At 51.5% G+C, this 13,995-nt stretch overlaps 1 protein-coding gene across 1 annotated transcript; it reads left to right on the top strand.

Moving 5' to 3' along the window:
- Positions 1-2,989: 2,989 nt before the first annotated feature.
- On the top strand, positions 2,990-9,413 carry LOC112117423 (olfactory receptor 1361-like; the record flags this gene model as incomplete). The annotated part of the gene is made up of 2 exons (XM_026656769.1): positions 2,990-3,907; positions 9,390-9,413. Coding segments are annotated over exons 1-2 (942 nt in total), but the record flags the coding sequence as incomplete, so codon positions are not given.
- Between the last annotated feature and the right edge of the window lie 4,582 nt (positions 9,414-13,995).

The following is a 13,995-nucleotide window of genomic DNA, read 5'->3' as shown; positions in this document are numbered from 1 at the left end:
GGGGTGCAGATCGGAGATGGATCCTGCTCTCTGAAACGCCAAGTGAAGAGGTCACGTTACAGATTCCAGCTTCTTCTATGCCAACTTTAAGGTAAACAAACCTTTCACCTCATCTTTGTTAAAAATAGATCTTTCAGGACAGGGAAGAAAATGTCACCATATCCATCACCTTCACAAAGGCATCATTTCCTTTTGGATGATGCCAAGTCTTTTCCCCCAAGCCATGGACAGAATTAATGGGTTTATGTTGTAAAGCATTTTGGTGATGGAAAACTCTCAGTGATAAGAATGAGAACATTGCTGAGGACTTTCCATCTTCAGTGCTGAGTAACGTTACTGATACTTTACCACATGCAATTCTGGGTTTTAAATTAATGGAGATATCCCATCTCCTAGAACTGGAAGGGACCTTGAAAGGTCATTGAGTCCAGCCCCCTGCCTTCACTAGCAGGACCAAGTACTGATTTTGCCCCAGATCCCTAAGTGGCCCCCTCAAGGATTGAACTCACAACCCTGGATTTAGCGGGCCAATGCTCAAACCACTGAGCTATCCCTCCCCCCTGTTTGTACAGCTCCGAGCGCAATGTGTCTTGGTCCATGACTAGGTCTCCTAGGGACCATTGCAACATTAATAATCAATAATAATCTCCATCAAGAATTGAGTCTTATAATAATTCACGTAATCATTAATATAGTGTTGTGACTGTTACTGTTGAGGAAAATAGCTGTTTGTCTGTGCAATAAGTGCTTTGTATGTGAATGAAGTTTCTGAATGTATGGCTAATATCTCAGAAGTGAATCTGGAATTAGATAAAACACAGAGAGAACTCTTAATCAGGAACATGTTTCTCTAGATCAGTTTAAAGTTGATGGTCAGGTTAAAGCCCTAATTGAGGAAGAAAAGGGTAGATTTTTTTATAGGTAATGGATTGTTGGCAAGTGAAGCTTGTGAAAGTGAGCCTGAACAAGGTAGAAGTGATTTGCTTAAAGCTGCTGAGTACAATGAGACACTATCTGTGGAGAGTAGCAGTTTATCTTTTGGGAGTGACAACTTGCCTGTTAAGAACTTTCCAAGTATATGTCTGAAATCAGCCATGGGTGCTGGGACAAAGGAAAGGATACCTCCAATTGTTTTTCTGTTAAGAATAGCTGTGTATCTGCTGTAAAAGTGTCTGTGTGTATGTCTAGCTCAGACATGGGCAAACTACGGCCCGCGGGACACATCCGGCCCATGAGACCATCCTGCCTGGTCCCCGAGCTCCCAGCTGGGGAGGCTAGCCCCTGGCCCCTCTCCAGCTTTCCCCCCTCCCCTGCAGCCTCACCTTGCCATGCCGCGGGAGCACGCTGGGCAGGAGAGCGGGGAGGGAGGCTCACCGGCAGCCTCCGGGGAGCAGGCGGGCAGTGCGGGTGGCGGGAGCGCGGCAAAAGTGGGCAGAGGACTCAGGAGGACACCGGGCGGCCGCGCAGCAGGCCAGAGAGAAGCGATGCTTTGAAGGGGAAACCACCACTTCTCTCCGGCTGCGCGGCTGCCCCTGCTCTTCCTGAGTCCTCCGTCCGCGTTCGCCAGGACACATTCGGAAGGGGGCTGGGAGCGGTGGGGTCCCAGGGGGCCAGTTAGGGGCAGGGTGTCCAGGGAGGGGCGGTCAGGGGACAAGGAGCAGGGGGGTTGGATAGGGGGTGGGGTCCCAGAGGCCTGGCTGGGGGCAGGGATGTGGATAGGGGTCGGGGCAGTCCGGGGTCAGGGAGCGGGGGGGTTGGATAGGAGGTGGGGTCTCTGGGGCCTGTAAGGGGGCGGGGGTGTGGATAGGGGTCAGGGCAGTCAGGGGACAGGAAGCAGGAGGGGTTGGATAGGATGTGGGGTCCCGGGGGGGCAGTTAAGGGACAAGGAGCGGGGGGGTTGGATAGGGGGTGTTGGGGTTCCAGGGGGGCGGTTAGGGGCAGGGGTCCCAGGAGGGGGCTGTTAGGGGACAAGGAGCGGGGGAGTTGGATGGGTTGGGGGTTCTGAGGGGGGCAGTCAGGGAGCGGGAAGTTGGAGCGGCCAGATAGAGGGCAGGAACAGGCTGTTTTGGGGGCACAGCCTTCCCTACCCAGCCCTCTAGACAGTTTTGGAACCCCAATGTGGCCCTCGGGCCAAAACGTTTGCTCACCCCTGGTCTAGCTCTTTGTCTGAGGAGCAGACATACAGTGCTTCTCAGTTTATGCTACTTAGTTGTACCAGAGTTGGTTCTGGATTTAAAAAAAAAGCCCAGGAAGGAAATGTTGCTATGTTTGTGTCTGCTGGGGAGAATGGTATTGTAACTAGGTTGCATCCAGTTAGTTTCATAGCAAAGTCACAGGGACCCGGTGATTCTGGTGCTTCTATTTTGTCTGTTGCTAGTGTGTTGCTGAATAAAAGTATGACAACTCTGTTTAACCAAAAAAAGAACAGGAGTACTTGTGGCACCTTAGAGACTAACACATTTATTAGAGCATAAGCTTTCGTGGACTACAGCCCACTTCTTCGGATATATATAGAATGGAACATATATTGAGGAGATATATACACACACATACAGAGAGCATGAACGGTTGGGAGTTGTCTTACCAACTCTGAGAGGCCAATTAAGTAAGAGGGGAAAAAAAACTTTTGAAGTGATAATCAAGATAGCCCAGTACAGACAGTTTGATAAGAAGTGTGAGAATACTTACAAGGGGAGATAGATTCAATGTTTGTAATGGCTCAGCCATTCCCAGTCCTTATTCAATCCTAAATTGATTGATTGTATCTAGTTTGCATATCAGGATATTTTGTTGAACCTGCAGTCTGCTCAGATATGAAATGTGCCCCAGGGATCACTAGATGTCATTTCCCCTCCCCTGGCCTCCATTTTCCACTCACCCATCATTCCAGTAGCCAGCATAGGGGGACAATGAAAAAAAAAGGTTACGTTTTATTGAGTGAATGTTCTTCATTTTGTGGCAGATTTCATTTCTTTCCCATAGACACCCCATGGCGAACCCAGAGCAGGGAAACCAAACGTCCATCACAGAATTCATCCTCCTGGGATTCGGGGATCTCCAGGAACTGCAGAGCCTTCTATTCCTGCTGTTCCTAGTGATCTACATTGTGACTGTGGTAGGGAACATCCTTATCGTTGCACTAGTTGTAACTGATCATCACCTTCACACCCCCATGTACTTCTTCTTGGGAAACTTGTCCTGCTTGGAGACCTGCTACAGCTCCACCATCCTGCCCAGGATGCTGGCTGGTCCCCTGATTGGGGACAGAACTATTTCATTCAATGGGTGTCTCACACAATTTTATTTCATTGGTTGTCTGATTGCTACAGAATGCCTTCTCCTCTCTGTGATGTCTTATGATCGATATTTAGCCATATGCAATCCAATGCATTATGCAACCCGTATGAGTCACAGGTCTTACCTGAAGCTCGCAGGTGGCTGTTGGATAGGTGGCTTCATGGGTAATAGCATAAATATGTTCTCGCTATCTCAGTTAACATTCTGTGGCCCCAATGGAATTGACCATTTTTTTTGTGACCTCATCCCCCTTGTAAAACTCTCCTGCAATGACCCTCACCTTATGGAAACGTTGGTTTTCACACTCATCTTGCTTTTCTCACTGGTCCCATTCCTACTTACCCTGATGTCCTACATCTGCATCATTGCCACCATCCTGAGAATCCCGTCCACCACAGGGAGGCAAAAGGCCTTTTCCACCTGCTCCTCCCACCTCATTGTGGTGAGCATTTATTATGGAACTCTGCTGATTGTCTATATGTTCCCAACCACCGACATCCTGAGCAACTTCAAGAAAGTTCTCTCTGTCGTCTACACAGTCCTGACTCCCCTGGTCAATCCCCTCATCTACAGCCTGAGAAACAAAATGGTTCAGGAGGCCCTGAGGAAAGCTTGCAGGAAAATCATGTTTGGACCATGCTAACCGATCAATTTCCTTGTGTTAAAATAGATATAAAATGGGTTAGGGTAGAGACTGAACCAAAGCCTGCTGTAGTCCCAGGTCGTGTTTCCCTGAGTTTCATTGGTCTTCATGTCCTGCTCTTACCGAGTCACAGCTGTGAGAGAAAGTGGAAATGGGGAGACCTCTTAAAACCTGTGACGCAGCCTTTTTATGACCTACATAAGATGCCACAGGTGGGTACTACTGTGCTGGTGGGAGACTTGAACTTGTGGCTGCTCAAAGTTCAGAAAATGAGGGGAGATTGTGCTCAGTGAGAGGGTGCAGGTGAAATGGAACACTGGGCATCTATGCCGGGTAGGGTGAGACACTTCTAGATATACGCACACCATTAAACAAATAAGATGCCTGCATTCTAAAAATATAGGTTACAATGTCGGCATGGAACTCCAACGTTAGAAAATTGAATATTTAACTTTTGTTTCTTAGAGTGTATTTCATCCCCAGGCTCCCTTCAAAGGAAGAGAAAAGCCAAAGGAAACCCTCTAACCTGTGCCCCAGAACACAGGAAACCAGCACAGGTCTCGTATTTGCCCAGTTTTCATCAAAGATTTGGGGCCAGTTGTTTCCAGATAACTGGGGCCCAGTGGAATTCTCCTGGCCTGTGGGATGGGGCTTTGCAGGCGAATCAGGCAGGGGCCGCTCACCTTCCCCAGGTTTGCACATCGCTCCGGAGCCTTGGCGTCTGGATGCCTGATGTGGGGCTGCAGAGGGCACAGCCAGGGGCACCTACGGCCCATTTACTGCTAACACGTGGGTGCCTGCAGGGTTTGCCGGCAGCCTAGCTGGGTTTGTGAATCCCAGTGGGCCGGACTCTCGGATTCGGGTGCCTAAAGTGGGAGCTTTGTCATTCTAGTCCTAGCTTCACACCCCTGTCATCATGTTATAGCTGGGGAAACTCAGGCAGAATGAGGTGACGTTAGCTGCCCTGAGTCACACAGTTGGCTAGAAGCAGGAAACCAAGTCTCCAGAGTCCCAGTTCAGTGCCCTGTCTTCTCCACCACGTCCAGTTGTAATTGACAATGGCACCTACGGGTGTGAGCTGCCCAACTCCCATTCACTGCCTATAGGTTTGGGGTTCTTATCATCGGCTTCTAATGGGAAAACCCAGACCGTACATTTACAGACAAACCAACATCCTGAGAATTCCTTCCACTCCCAGGGGATGTTTTCCACCAGTTCCTTTACCTTTTCTAGGAGCCCCTAATTATTGTGGATCTTACACCAAAAGCATCATGCAATAAAAGAACTAAACTAAGTCTTCTCTTTCTGTTGTCTCTGTTGTCAGAACTCCCGTTATCTGTCCCCTTCATGTCTGGTGTGTGGAATAAATGTGCAAGGCTTGTCTACAAATCGACGTTGCACCACTTTACCTATACCTGCCTATCCCTGCCTGTGACAGGGCCATGTGCCTGTGCACTGGAGAGCCGGGGGCCAAGCCAGCCCGGATTTGAGAAGGGTCCCCACCTGAGGGGAATCAGGCCATTTCCAATAAAGGGCAGAAGGGGCTAGGGAAAGAGGCAAACTCAAGAGGGTGAAGTGAGACTTCAGAGAGTTAGAGAGGTTCCTGCAGGGAAAACCCTGAGACCAGGGAAATTCCTCCATTATATGGGGAATGAAGAAGGGAAACTGAGGTGAGGGGCTGTGTTCTGGGCTGCCCTGAGTCCTGTGGCGACGAAAGAGGAAAGGAAACAGAACGCCTGGTCTGTGGTAGCCAAAAAGCCTCCCAGCAAGTTTTCATTGGGGTTTTTATTCTTTCTCCTTCCCTGTTTACAACAACTCTAAGTGATTAAATTCTTGCGCATAGGAGGAGCGTACAGTGTACAACAACATGAGATAACAAACCCATATCTTGTGCACGTGAAAGCAAGCAGCGAGGGTGATGATCAGGCCAGCCAATAAGTTTCCTAATCACAGACGCTGGGGTGAAGGCCACTCCGGCCTCGTAGCCACGGGCACAGTGTGCCGCACCCGTGGGCTGACGATTCGGGAGCTATGCGTCCCTACATCCCCCCCTTTTCTATTTTATATGCGGTGTTTAGACGGAGCACCCTCGCAGGGTCGCATGCACAATGCCACCAGACTGGGTATACACTGAACAAAGCAGCAAAGTGAAACGCCAAGGACCAAGACTAAGACCCCATACTGTAAGAGGGTTTTTATCCACCCTGAGGGTAGCCATGACCAGATGTAATCCCACCAAGGAGGGGAAGCGTCCTGGCGGATGGCTTGAGCATAACGTTTCAGCATATCAATCTGCTGTTGTATGCGGTTACCATTATCAGTAAGATTGAAACAGCACATTTCCTTTACAGTCTCACACCCCAGATGTTGCTGCAGGAGTAAGTAATCGATAGCGGCTCGGTTATCCAGGATGGCGTGTCGTAATTCCTGTTGCTCCTCATTAAGGAGCCCAATGGCCTGCGCCTGATGCAATGGGAGAGTGAACTGCTTGGCAAGGGCCTTGGCAGACTGATGGAAGAAGGCGTGGCTTTCGATTGGGGAGGAAAAAATCGAGGCCACCGATTTGACCGCCTGGTCGGCCACCGCGTTACCCTCTGTCAATAGGCCCGGCAGCGTGGTGTGACTGCGAATATGTGCCACAAAAAGTGGGCTAGAGCGGGAGGAAAGGAGCTGTTGCAGGGTGAGAAAAAGGGCCAACAGATTGTCATCACAGGAGGGCGACACATAGGAACCTGGAAGAGACTTAAGAACATTAGTAACATAAAGACTATCAGTAATAAGATTAAAAGGGTCATCCTGGAAGCATCGGCAGGCCAGGATGACAGTGGCCAATTCTGCGCACTGGGGGGAACGCTGAGGCAGGGTAAAGCGGACTTGCCAAGTGCCCTGCTCCTGCCAGCTGACCGCACCCCGCGTTGGGCCGCCGTCTGTGAAGAGGGTAAGTGCATCCTCAATGGGGACGGTTGACAAAGACGGCCGGAGGTGAAGGTAACGTTGATGCAGGAGCGAGAGACGGGGGTCAGGGGAATGTGATATTTCATTTCCCCGACATAGTCGGCAAGAGACAACTGGAGGGTGGCACTGCAAGAGACAGCGCGTTCCCAGTCTTTAGCCGGGATGGGGACAATAATGGCAGCGGGGTCGCAACCCAAGAGGGTGCGGGATTGTTCTCGCACTTTAAAAATCAGCTCGGCGGCCTGTTGAGGGAGTGTCTGAATAGTATGCGGAGGGGAGTGGGTCAAATAAATCCATTCAATTAAACGAAGACGCGCTGCCGCCCCCTCCTGGGCGAGGACAGCTGTCGGTTGTGAAAGTGTGGGAAGCAAAATGGCAAAAAGGGGCTGTTCCCTTTCTCGGCGGTCGACCCACACTTGGGCCAGGGTCCGGTTAATGAGGGTGACCGCTTGGCGCTGTTCCTGGGAAACGGGAATAACATCCCCGGGGAGGCGGCCCTGCCGAAGGCCAGAAAAAAGAGGGGACAGCATGGAGGTAGTCAGAGGGCAAAAAGGGCGGATCCAATTGAGGGACCCTAATAACTGTTGGAGCTGTACAAACGTAAGAGGGTCGGGCAGCACCAGCTCGGGACAAACTGGGCGGGCATATGACTGGAGCATACGGTGACCGAGATACAAAAAGGGTGGCTGGCGCTGGACTTTGTCCGGTGCTATAACCAGGCTACACGCCGCAAGCTGGTGGCGCAGTTCGTCCAGCCAGTCATCAGGAAGGATGGGGTGAGCCACCAGGATGTCGTCCATATAGTGATAGATTAAAGCATCCGGGTGTGCTGCGCGGAAGGGCCGTAAGGCCTGCGCAACAAAATGCTGACACAAGGTGGGGCTGTTCAACATGCCTTGAGGGAGCACATTCCACTGATAGCGTGGAGTGGGCTGGGAATGATTTAAGACCGGAACGGTAAAGGCAAAACGCGCCCGGTCCTCAGGGTGCAGGGGGATGGTAAAAAAACAATCTTTTAAATCTATTACAAATAACCGGTAATCACAGGGGACAAGATTGGGATTGGGGGTACCACACTGCAGGGGACCCATAGGCTGTATAATTTTGTTAATGGCGCGAAGATCCTGCAGAAGGCGCCACTTGCCAGATTTCTTTTTAATAACAAACACGGGGGTATTAAAGGGGCTAGTGGACTCCTCCAAATGCCCTGCCTGTAGCTGGTCATTGACCAAGTGCTGGAGGGCCTCCAGCTTGTCCAGAGGAAGCGGCCACTGCGCAACCCATACGGGCTCGTCAGTGAGCCAACGGAGGGGGAGGGCCGTACGCCTAATCATCGATATGGATGGTGGCAGTGAACTGCGTTAATAAATCACGGCCCCACAGGTTGAGGTGGACGGGGAGAATAATAGGCCGGATACGGGCGCGGAGGGTGCCCTGGGGCGCCCTAACCTCCAACCATCGGGCACTCTGTTGCGAGTCCTGCGCCCCGCCCACACCCCAGACAGCCGGAGCCTGCTCCGTGGGCCAATGGGCGGGCCACTGCGTGGCGGCGATGACGGTGACGTCTGCCCCAGAGTTGATAACACCCTCGAACGGCTGATCGTTGAGGCAATAAATGCGTTTAGGTTGGGGTGATCCAATATCTTTAACAACCGCTGCCACTTGCGGGTGAACAGTGCGCTGGCCGGTGGACCCGAAGCCTCCGGTTCGGGGAACGTTTCTTCCCCCTGCCGGAAGGGAGTAGGGCACAAGTATGAGTTGCGCCCAGGCATCTCCCTGAAACAGCTGTTTCGGGAGATGACTCCACAGTTGAACATGGATAATTCCACCATAGTCCGAATCCACCACCCCAGGCACCACAAACAAGCCCTGCTTGCTGGCGGACGAGCGGGGTAGGACAAGGCCCACCATGCCCTCCGGCAGCGGGCCCTGGATCTGGGACGGCATGAGGAGGACCTCCCCGGGAAGAGTTATATCCATATTTTCCTGATTGACAAGGTCAATCCCCGCACTGCCCCTCGTGGCGGCCGGAACATTGTGTACGGAGAGGGGCGCAGCCTTGGGCCTCGGGCTGGTCACAGGCCCGACTACTAGTTTCCCGGGGGGTTATCTTGGCTGGCAGCCAAGACCCGGTTGTCACCCCCGGCTGAGCGACACTGCGCAGCCCAATGGTAGCCCTTTTTGCATTTTGGACACAGCGTGTGGGGCCTCTGGTCTGTTCGGGGCTTGTTTTTGTTTTTACACGCCCCCCCCCCCCAGGGGCCCGGCACTCCCGCCGAAAATGCCCGGGCTTTTGGCAGTTAAAGCAGTTCCCCTGAGGCTTCTGCCCCTTGTGCAGGGCAGCTGCCAGTAAGGCCATTTGATGGGTCTGAGTGCCCACGTCAGCACACGCCTGCAGCAATTCTGCCAGGGTATACCCCGGGCGCCCGACTACTGCCTGCATGGCACGGCGGCAATCTGCATTGGCATTTTCGTAAGCCAATTTTTGCATTAGCTCAGTCTGGGCCTCCGGGTTATCAATCTGCCTCTGGACTGCCTCTTGGAGGCGGTCAATAAACTGGTGGAATGGTTCGGCGGCACCTTGCCGAGTAACCGCAAAGGACTTAGAGGACTCGTCCGCAGCGGGGACCCTTCGAAACGCCCGACAGACACACTGGCCAATGATGGAATAAGCTGCCTGGGGCGTGCCCACCGCCTGCTCGGGGATGCCCGAAAACTGCCCCGCGCCATATAACTGCTCAGCGAGATAAGCCCCCCCCCACCTTGTGCTGCCGCCGCAAGTGCCTCTCGCTGGTACTCGCTATCCCACACAACGTATTGCGCGGGAGACAGCACCATGCGACACATGTCTTTCCAATCTTGGGGGAGCAAGAAGTAACTGTTTGACACACCTTCCAAGATCCCCAGGGTGAAAGTGGACCGCACCCCAGTCTCACGAACCGCCTTGCGGAGCTCGCGCAGAACCAAGTAGGGGAGAGCCTCCCAGTCCACGATCTGCCCCCCGTTACCATTATCCCGCCAAGAGACGGGGAACGCCTCGAACCCACAGCTGGATTCCTCATCGGTCAAGAGACCGGCCTCGCGCGCTCGCCGCACCGCCGCGGCGACAGCGCCCTCCCGCCCGACCGGTGGGCAGGGGGGCGCCGCCGCGGGCGGCGGCACAGGGAGGGTCAGCTGCGGGTAGGAGGGGGGTGGCCCATCACCTGGGGGCAAAAGGGAGACCGGCTTGGGACCATCGGGGCCGACCCCCTCCAGAGCCTCCTTACAACGCTGCCAGAGCAGCAGGTGCTGAACCGGGGCACGGGGTTCACTATACAAGGTGGTCCCAACCCGTATCCAATCAAGAAGCTGTAACGACCCGCAGTCCGGATACCAGGGGCACTGGCGATCTATTTCCCTTAGTAGGTCCTCAATATGAGCGACCGAGACAACGACACATGAACGCTGCCGTATAATCTTTTGTAACTCTCTTGCGTGCTCCTTCTGGGCACTGGAAAGTCCCCCCCCCATACTCACGAATCAGGGGCAGCAAACGGCCGCGGGGGTGCACTCGGCGTATCCAGCCGGTGAGCAGGGGGTTATCACGTCGGGGTCACCAGATGTGGCGACGAAAGAGGAAAGGAAACAGAACGCCTGGTCTGTGGTAGCCAAAAAGCCTCCCAGCGAGTTTTCATTGGGGTTTTTATTCTTTCTCCTTCCCTGTTTACAACAACTCTAAGTGATTAAATACTTGCGCATAGGAGGAGCGTACAGTGTACAACAACATGAGATAACAAACCCATATCTTGTGCACGTGAAAGCAAGCAGCGAGGGTGATGATCAGGCCAGCCAATAAGTTTCCTAATCACAGACGCTGGGATGAAGGCCACTCCGGCCTCGTAGCCACGGGCACAGTGTGCCGCACCCGTGGGCTGATGATTCGGGAGCTATGCGTCCCTACAGAGTCCTCCATGGGGTGCTGTGAGGTGTCCACTCGGATACACCAGTTAGATGCAATGATACTGATGTGACGGTGCTTCTGGTGGGATAGTTCATTCCCACATGGGAAGGGGAATAAGCGATCTATTGGCAAACTGTGTCTGCACAAGAGGGTGTAGCAGTATAACTATTTCCATAACTCATTCGCACCACTAACCAAAATAGTTATGCTGGTGCAAAATCTGTGTGGAGACTTTGTGTGAGTCCCTGTGAAAATACGTCCGTATGTTCCTGGCTTTGAAACAAACTCTGATAATCCAAGGGAAATGTCTTTTCCATTAACAGAATCATAGAAGACTAGGACTGGAAGGGACCTCAGCTGGTCATCTAGTCCAGTCCCCTGCACTCACGTCAGGACTACGTCATTACGAGATCATCCCTGACAGGTGTTTGTCTGAGCTGTTCTTAAAAGCCTCCAATGAGGGAGATTCCACAATCTTGTGAAGCAATTTAGTCCAGTGCTTAACCACATTGGCAGTTAGGATGTTTTTCCTTATGTCCAACCTATAGCACCCTTGCTGCAATTTAAGCCCATTGCTTCTTGTCTTATCCTAAGAGGTTAAAAAGAACAACTTTTCACCCTCCCTCTTTTAACAATCTTTTATGTACTTGAAAACTGTTATCGTGTCCCCTCCCAGTCTTCTCTTCTCCAGACTAAACAAACCTCATTTTTCAATCTTCCCTCATAGGTCCTCTTTTCTAGACCTTTAATCATTTTTGTTGCTCTTCTCTGGACTTTTTCCAATCTGTCCCCATCTTTCCTGAACAGGACACAATACTCCAGTGGAGGCCTTATCAGCATGGTATCGAGTGAAAGAATTGCTTCACATATCTTGCTTACAACACTACTGCTGATACAGCCCAGAATGATATTCAGGGTTTGTTTGTTTGTTTGTTTGTTTTCAACAGTGTACTGTTGTGCATCCTGTTTTTGTACACTGCCAGCTGCACATGCAAAATGTACTTGGAGCAAAGGGGCATTGGGGGCAGCAGAGGGTGAGGAATGGGAAAGGGGCAGCTCTATTATAGCATGGGGGCACTAGAGATAGCAGAGGAGGAAGGCTGGGAAAGGGGGGGGCTATACTGTGTATTGGGCATTGGGGGATGCAAAGGTTAATGTGGCCAATGTTTTATGTATCCTTCCTAATGATCACTACATGGCAGGATTAATCTTCCTTAAAGTGATGAAGAGTCAATCAACTTGCAATTAAAAACTTAAGAAGCAGTGTGAGAAGATTCAGCTCTCTCATGGTATTCTAGCCAATGTGCAGGTTAGACATGTTTCCCTCGAAGAGTTGAGCAAGACGTTCCTTGGGGACGCTAGCCCCCAGCCCTGCCCCTTCTGCCTGATGCCCCGCCCCTCTCCACCCCTTCCCTTGCCCCTTCCACCCCCCATACCCTACCAGAGCCCTGAACCCCCTCTCCCCCCCGCAGTCACTGACCCCGCCTCCCCAGCCCCAGCCCCCCCAGCCCTAAAGCACTGAGCACTGTGGCCCCAGAGCCCCCAGCCCCGGAGTGCTGGGCACTGTATCCCCAAAGCCTGGGGCACCCCAGTGCTTGGCAGTCCTAGCCGCCTCAAGTCCCAGCCGCAGGTTCTAGCCCCAGCCCCAGCATGCTTCCCGGAAGACGAGCAGCCTGCCAGGGCTGGTGAGGCCAAGGGGGAAGCGGCAAGCTGGAGGGGGCCTCAGGGTGGAGCATGGGCAGGGCCATGCTGGGCTGTTTCGGGAGGCTTAGTATCCCCCAACCTATGATACGCCCCACCCAGGCCTCTCAGCAATGTTTTTGCCAGAGATCAATTAAAAAACAAACAAACAAACCCTTTTTTCAAAAATACAATTATGTGAGCCACAAATATTGTACATTTGGACATTATGAACAACAAAGCTTTGACACAAAATTATTCAGACTGGGGATAAATTGGATTGAGACCTTACTGCATGGTTAGGGGGCAAATTATGGTAGGAGAGGACTGGGAATTATAACTATCTCCTAGTTGGTTTTGCATTCAGAAATAAGTGGATATTTGTATCCTTCTGTAAATGCTGGAATAAAACTTCCCTTCAGGGCAAGAAGTGACAGTCGGTCAAAAACTTCATGCTGAAAAAGGAAAGTTTTGGAGTCAAGTTGTAGAATATATTGCAATACACACACCTGAAATGATTATATTGACTGCACCCAAACTGGCCCATGATTTGGCTAGTGTGAATGTAGAACACTGTCCTTTACTGGATGGAATCAGTGCTATTCCTTGCTTCTCAAACTCTAACAGACCAAATACACACATATAGTTCTGGACAGGGCAGGATTAACACAGGTGTTATAGAGGCCTCAGGCTAAGGGGGACCCCACAAAAATAAATCCATCATTATATACAATTCAGTGGTCACCAAACCGTCGATTGCGATCGACTGGTCGATCCTGGAACCTCTGCCAGTCGATCACGATCTCCGGGCCGCTAAAAGTCCAGCAGCGCAGCAGGGCTCAGGCAGGCTGCATGCAAGACGTGGCCCCACGCCGCTCCCGTTGGCCAGGAACCGTCCCAGGACAGAATCCCCTCCTGAACCCAAACTCCATCCCAGAAATGAAACTGATATTACAGCTGTTCTAAGGCAAGAAGTAGGCTATTTTGAATTAACTTAACTATATTCTACATGTTTTAAGACTGAAATGTAACCACAGAACAGCTTTATATTACTTAAAATGCAAGATTTTATATATATATATATATATATATATATATATAATGAATCAGAAAAGACATTCCCCATTTGACAGAGGGTATGAGGCACAGGGTCATGTTAACAGACATGGAACGGAGCCTCAGTAGCTATTCTAGGTTGTCATTCTAGTTACTGGGCAGATGGAAGTAAGTGAATGCAGTGGGGAGAGAAAATGGACTGAATAACCTGGATCCTGCTACCTGAAATGCTCATAGACTCATAGACTTTAAGGTCAGAATGGACTATTATGATCATCTAGTCTGACCTCCTGCACAACGCAGGCCACAGAATCTCACCCACCCACTCCTGTAACAAACCCTAACCTATGTCTGAGTTATTGAAGTCCTCAAATCGTGGTTTAAAGACCTCAAGGTGCACAGAATCCTCCAGCAAGTGACCCGT

The sequence above is a fragment of the Terrapene carolina genome, unplaced genomic scaffold, assembly GCF_002925995.2.
Source record: "Terrapene carolina triunguis isolate 2854851 unplaced genomic scaffold, T_m_triunguis-2.0 Scaffold233, whole genome shotgun sequence".
Taxonomy (NCBI): domain Eukaryota; kingdom Metazoa; phylum Chordata; order Testudines; family Emydidae; genus Terrapene; species Terrapene triunguis.
Note: the sequence above shows the minus strand (reverse complement) of the source record. Positions and strands in the feature narration are given on the sequence as shown.